The sequence below is a fragment of the Gadus macrocephalus genome, chromosome 12, assembly GCF_031168955.1.
Source record: "Gadus macrocephalus chromosome 12, ASM3116895v1".
NCBI lineage: Eukaryota > Metazoa > Chordata > Actinopteri > Gadiformes > Gadidae > Gadus > Gadus macrocephalus.
This window is the reverse complement of record NC_082393.1, coordinates 4709696-4716335: the sequence shown is the minus strand read 5'-3', so window position 1 is coordinate 4716335 and position 6640 is coordinate 4709696. Positions and strand designations below refer to the sequence as shown.

The window sequence follows — 6640 nt, the reverse complement described above, 5'->3', positions numbered from 1 at the left end:
TGAAGAACCAATCACTGATCGGAACGTTGAATGGGCGATGCTTCTCCTATTTCCAACCAATAACTGATCCCGACATATAGTGGGCGGGGCCGGTATCTGTTGCCAACTGATCACGGATTGGTTGGTGAGGGTCCAGCCCACTGTATGCCCGGACTCTTGGCTCCGACTTGTACAGGACATAAAGACGGGCAATACATCACACCTTCAATCCAACCAGCGCATCTTAACGTAGAGAGGGTGCCAGCGATTGGTGTTCTGAAGGGGAGTGTAGCACACGTGACACTGACCCGTTTTTCTCTTCAGCTATGATGCAATGCCTTCTGCAATTTGAGTCATGTGTGATTTTTAAATGTCTGCTTGTTTACTGTGGTAGCGCACCATTGATTTACGTAGCCTGCACTTTGCTAAACACAATAGCGCTTTGGGAGGGGGGCCGATTTCTTACAGATTAGTGTTATTTCACACTTGTCTGAGTTCGCTGAGTAGGCTACAAGAAACTATTTCGATATTACAAATAAACGGCCTCGAATGTCGATGCGCTTTGCCTGCGGATGTAGGATGAAGGGGTTGTTTAAAAAGTGCATGCAGCGATATGTAAAATGCAATCTTATTGAAATGACTGGATGAAAGATATTTTAAAGATGTCCCGGACAACTCCTTAGGCTAGCCCACAGTAATATTATGTCAGATGTGATTGATTAATTATTTAAATTGTTTCGTAATTTCTTCTGGGTTGTTACATAACAGGGACAATCACGATGGGACTCGGTAGGACTCTGAACTAAAAAAGTATTTTTTGCTACAGCTCTTTTTCAAAAGCGGTGACGTAAGATAAGCCATATAATAAATTGGCGAGACTGATGCAATATTTCATTCATACCTAGTGACATTTAGCCTGCATTTAAACCTATTCATTTATTGAAAATGCGGTTTCGGTTTCTACAAGCCACAGTACTGAAAAGGGCTGATTCGTGAGTCACAAGTAAAAACATTTCCACACTTTTATGCTATGGATGAATTGAACCATAGACACAATTAAACATAAGTTCTGGCTCTGACTGATTGATATTAGCATGCTAACTGTTGTACTGACTGCTTGTATACAAGGAACCATGTGATTTTACTGTATGGTTTTGGAGACAACTGTATTTTGAAAACCTCAGGTGCATACTTCGGCCGCTGCAAACTGCATTAGGTTAGCACTTTGAAGTAAAGTATAGACACAATTATACATAATTTCTGCCACTGACGGATATGAACATACTATCCGTTGTACAGCCTAATAGTACACAAGGAAACATGTGGTTTTACTATATAGTTATGGAGAAATGTCCTTTGAAAACCTCATATGCATGCTTTGGCCGATGCAAATTGCATAATGCTAGTACTTTGAAGTGAACCATAGTCACAATTAAAAATAAGTTCTGGCTCTGACTGACTGATATTACCATGCTAACTGTTGTACTGACTACTTGTATACAAGGAACCATGTGATTTTACTGTATGGTTTTGAAGAAAATGTATTTTGAAAACCTCACATGCATATGAGTAGTTTGAAGTGAAGTGTAGACAAATACTCCCAAACTTAAAAAACAAAACTGAGTTGGCATGAATAAGAACTTGGGCGCCATCCCCAAAGAAAAGTAGCCTAATGTGTTACACTACTCTGGTGCTAAAAGTAAAAAATTAGTCCTTCACTAGGACCACTGCTCTCGATCTTTACAAACGATCACCTACTTGTTTGTAAAAAAAAAAAAAAAAGCCTTTGTGTCTATGTATGCAGATGATTCATCACTCTATATGTTTGCACACACAGTTGAGGAAATCCCCTCAGCCCCCAACACAGAGTTGCATGTGGTATTCAAATGGATCTCTGATAACAAACTTGTCCTGAAAAAAAAACACACATTAAGCTCTAAACCCTCACTGAATCTGGTACTGAACAATGTTGCTGTTGAGCAAGTATAGGATAATAAGCTTCTGGGGGTAACCAGACTGTAAATTATCATGGTAAAGACATATAGATTTACTGATGCAAAAGATGGGGAGGAACATCTCTATAGTCAAAAGATGCTCTTCTTTTTTAACACCTCATCTGACCAAAGAGGTCTATACAGACCCTGCTACTGTCACACCTAGATTATTGCTCGGTGACCTGGTCAGGTACCACAAAAATGAATCTAGGGAAGCTTCAACGGGTACAAAACAGACCAGCTAGGTTTACCCTTAAATGTACACCGAGAGCAGCCATGAATAAAACATGCATGACCAACTCTCCTTGGCTGATAGTTGATGTGAGGTTGAAAGCATCACTTCTTTCTTTCATAAAAAACATTAATACATTAGATAACCCAGACTGTTTGCTAAACTCACACTTATCTCTAATGTGCACACATACCCCACCAGACATGGCCCCAGTGGTAACTACTCAATTCCATCAATCAAAACAAACTCAAAATAACGCACAATAGAGCCGTGGTTGAATGGAGCTCCCTTCCAGATCATATTTCAAAAATCCAGAACAAAGCTATCTTCAAAAACAAGTGAAGCGACACCTCATGGCTGTTTGCACTGAATCCTAGTGTGTATTACTCAATTTTAGGCAAGGCAACTTTATTTATATAGCACTTTTCATACACTAGGCAGACTCAAACCAACTAAACAACTCAGTTAGTGTCTTTACATTTTATTTCCTGTTTGAGGAATAATACTGTCACTATTCAAGCTGTGGTAGGCTGCCAGCAGCAATTCTGAACAATCTTTACAGATTGGGATCTTGATCAAGGATGACTCATATGCAAATAATGTCTAAAATTAACTATTGGCCTATATCTCAATGTACTACTATTGCGTGTCTTGTGGTTTCTTGAATTATTTGTTTTATCATGACTGGACTATAAGACCAGTTCTGAACTGTACTTTTTGCACCTTGAGAAAATTATGAACTTTGAATAAATTTTTATTAACACAATATCAATAAATCAAATATTACAAAATAACGTTTTATTTTAATCTACAAATGTGAAAGCCTTTCAGTAAGTCACTGTAGACTAGAATAATTAAGTATTTATTGATGTAACGCATTCGCGTTATGATAAGATACCGATCTTCGCTTCTATCAACTCTCGCGATGCTGCCTGCGGAAGACGGAGGTTCGTTCTTCCGTACGAGTCAAATGATGCGTGAGCCGCTTATGTTGTACAGCTACCGACAGTTTGGAGAAGAGCAGGAACCAGGCGGTGTTTGTGTTCAAAAGAAACGCCAGGTTAACGTGTTTGCCCTCATCGTTGTCATTGTCTATTTGGAGCAGAATCGTTGTTTTCATGTTGTGCAATTCAGAGTGCTTGTGGAAAGTACCACTGGCATTCTTGCCAGCGAATTGCTTCTTTTTTCCGTCCGGAGGGTCATATCCGACCACGACACCCTCTGCCTGTCTGTCAATTGTTTAGAAAATGACCGGAGAGAAGATCCGCTCCCTTCGCAAGGACCACAAACCGAGCAAGGAGGGGGACTTACTCGAACCGGACGAGGAGGCAGCCACTGGGACGTTTACCTCGACTAGAACCAGCAGCAAAAGCAGAGCAAGTAAAATCTTCAGCAATCACAAGTTGGTCAAATCGCCATCAACACAGCAACACCACAATCAGCAATCGCAGCTAAATGCCAACACACTACCAACCACGGGGGATGTTGTGGACGACAACAACAAGAACCCCATCATACGAGCCGGTGTTGAGGACTTTCCAGTGCACGAATGTGTTTTTAAGGGAGATGTCCGACGCCTGTCTTCCCTAATTCGTACGCAAAATATAGCACAGAAAGATGTCCATGGTAAGTTCAACTGTTGATCTCATTATGCTGAGGTTGACGTTGCTCTCAAATGCTAATGGTTATAGTATTGTAACATTTAGCCTTATTAAAGCTACTTAAAGAGACCATCATACGCCCTGTAGGCCAATACTGAGCAGATGGAGGTAGGCGAGGCAACTCCCTGCAATGGCTAACACCTTGCATCGTATTTTCCGGCTATAAACTCTACATACCCCAGGCCATTTCTGTCACAATTTTCAAACCGCCGAACGCTGTTTTGTCATTGCTGTGAAGTTGATTTTTCTACATAAACAATACTAGTGTATAGGCCTAGTGACTGGGTTAACATCTCTTGCATCACATTGAATCTCAGTCTCATGGTCAAGTCTTATACACCTGAAGTTCAGGTATTTATACCAATTAGTCATTTACTGGCCATTAACACGATTATGAAAAGTGACATGCATTGGAATACAAAGCCTGGACATTGGAAGGAGCAGGTTGGTGTGCATTTCTCATGGATGGTGAAGGGAACATTGCACAATCTACCCATACCTTGCAAAAATACAACAAACCCATCATAGCAACCTATTAATAACCAAGAAGTGTCACCACCAACACACACCTTGTTCTCTCTGACCTAAAGGGGTCCATTGTGTGGCAAGTTCCTGTAATGAGAAGTAAACAGACAGATAGGCAGATGCGTTTTGAAGGGGTCAATACCTACAGAGGTACAGCATGCTATTTCAACAGACCCTTGCTCCTTCTCTTCCATTGCATAGCTTCCTTAGCATAGTAGAGTCTGTAGGGACTTGATGTGTGGATTTCTCCACATCCAGAGTAGACACACACACACACACACACACACACACACACACACACACACACACACACACACACACACACACACACACACACACACACACACACACACCCCCCCCTTGAATGTAATGTAATAGTACTTTCACCAAGTTGTTTCTATAGTGTATTAAACCTGCTCCATTCACCGTTTCCAAATCAAGTTGTATGCGAGTACCTCCCTTACCGCCACCCACACTGCATGCCTGCACTGCAGTTTGCCAACTTGGGGGTGTAGCCAATCAAGTCAATACAATTTTAGGCTCTGAATTTCAGTCCGGACATGCATACACACAGAAACACACAGAAATGCTTTGTCTAGAATACTTATAAAACACGCATACACAGAAATGCTGTGTCTGGCACATAAAAAAAAATAACACTTATTTTAAAATTCAATGATCGTATTTTAAATTTATCCAAGCTCAACGGGTGTACTGACTAATGCTATTATTGTTCGAAATTGTCAAATGCACATTTTTTTGACCCATCTCTCTCTCTCTCTCTCTCTCTCTCTCTCTCTCTCTCTCTCTCTCTCTCTCTCTCTCTCTCTCTCTCTCTCTCTCTCTCTCTCTCTCTCTCTCTCTCTCTCTCTCTCTCTCTCTCTCTCTCTCTCTTGTCAGGAAACACACCGTTGCATCTTGCTGTCATGATGGGAAACAAAGGTGCGTCATTTTGAGCAACATCAGTTGCTTATCTCTACATTTGTTCTATTATGCATCTTATTTTCTGTGCGTCTGTCATCTTATGTGTGCCTGCCTGGTAATTTCAACGTATTCTTTGCGTTTCTGCATTGGTAATTCTGCCTGGTAATTTCAACGTATTCTTTGCGTGTCTGCATTAATTGGGTCGGCTTAGCTCAGGAGGTAGAGCAGTTGTCTTGTAGGGAAAGGTTGCTAGTTCGATCCCCGGGTCCTCCTAGCTGAGTGTTGATGTGTCACTGAGCAAGACACTTAGCCCTAACTGCTCCTGACGAGCTGGCTGTCGCCTTGCATGGTTGACTCTGCCGTCGGTGTGTCAATGTGTGTATTAACCGATGTAAGTCGCTTTGGATAAAAGCGTCTGCTAAATGCCCTAATTGTAATTGTAATAATGTTCTTATTTTCAGTTTGTCTTTCATTTTGCCAGTATGGCTTTTCTGCATTAGACTACCAATGTCTCTTCAATACACATCAGGTGTTCCTTATTAGTCCCTGTGCTTCCTCTTGTACATTGGTCTACCCTAGCATTAGCAGACTGTTGAGTAAACACTGAAACCTGAACTGAAACCCCAAAGGACACTACGCTCACACATAGCATCCTTTGAGTTGGGTGTTGGAGAACTCTCTACCAGATTAGAATCGGAACATCGGTACACTCTCGCTCTGTATGTTTCATGGGTTTTTCTTTCTATCAACTGGTCCATGTCAGAACTGTAGATTGGTGGAGATAACATGACCATTGCTCTTGGCCCTGATGGCTATAAGTAATAATCTTTCCTCACTAGTAAGCCTTCAGTTACGATCATCTGCCCAGTAAAAAAAAGAATCGTTGTTAGAGATGCATTCAGTATGAGCATAATATAGTGCAATAAATATTTTATGCATTCAGCTTAACTTGCATATCTGACCACTGAGTAATATACAGTCGTGTGGAGCAATATGCAATGGTCATTCCACTTCCCCAAAGAACTTGGCACAACCCATCAGCCTGCAATTCTGTTTTAAAAGGATGTTTCACGGGCTTGAATGAAAGCACACTTAAAATATTAATGCAGCGGCCCTCTGTGAGTCATTGCCTATATTTAATTTCACTGGCAGACCTTCGTTGAAACGTGCTATTGAAAAATGAATGTCTCCCCTTAACCTTTTAAAATTCAGAGGTTCCCCTGAGTCAGAGGGGTTACCATTTCTTATTCTTATTCTGCTTATGCTCTTGCTCTCTTTTTCTTTTGTCGGTTTTAGCCCCGCATGTCCTCTCATGCGGTAAATCA

General features: G+C 41.2%; 1 protein-coding gene across 1 annotated transcript in view; it reads left to right on the top strand.

Annotated features, from left to right (window-relative positions):
• The first annotated feature begins 3144 nt into the window (after nucleotides 1-3144).
• LOC132469818 (ankyrin repeat domain-containing protein 13C-like) overlaps nucleotides 3145-6640 on the top strand; it is a 27509-nt gene continuing 24013 nt past the window's right edge. The window contains exons 1-2 of the mRNA XM_060067892.1: nucleotides 3145-3831; nucleotides 5292-5333. Coding sequence (XP_059923875.1) covers nucleotides 3453-3831; nucleotides 5292-5333 — 421 coding nt within the window. The 5' untranslated portion in view covers nucleotides 3145-3452. The remainder of the gene's footprint in view (nucleotides 3832-5291; nucleotides 5334-6640) is intronic.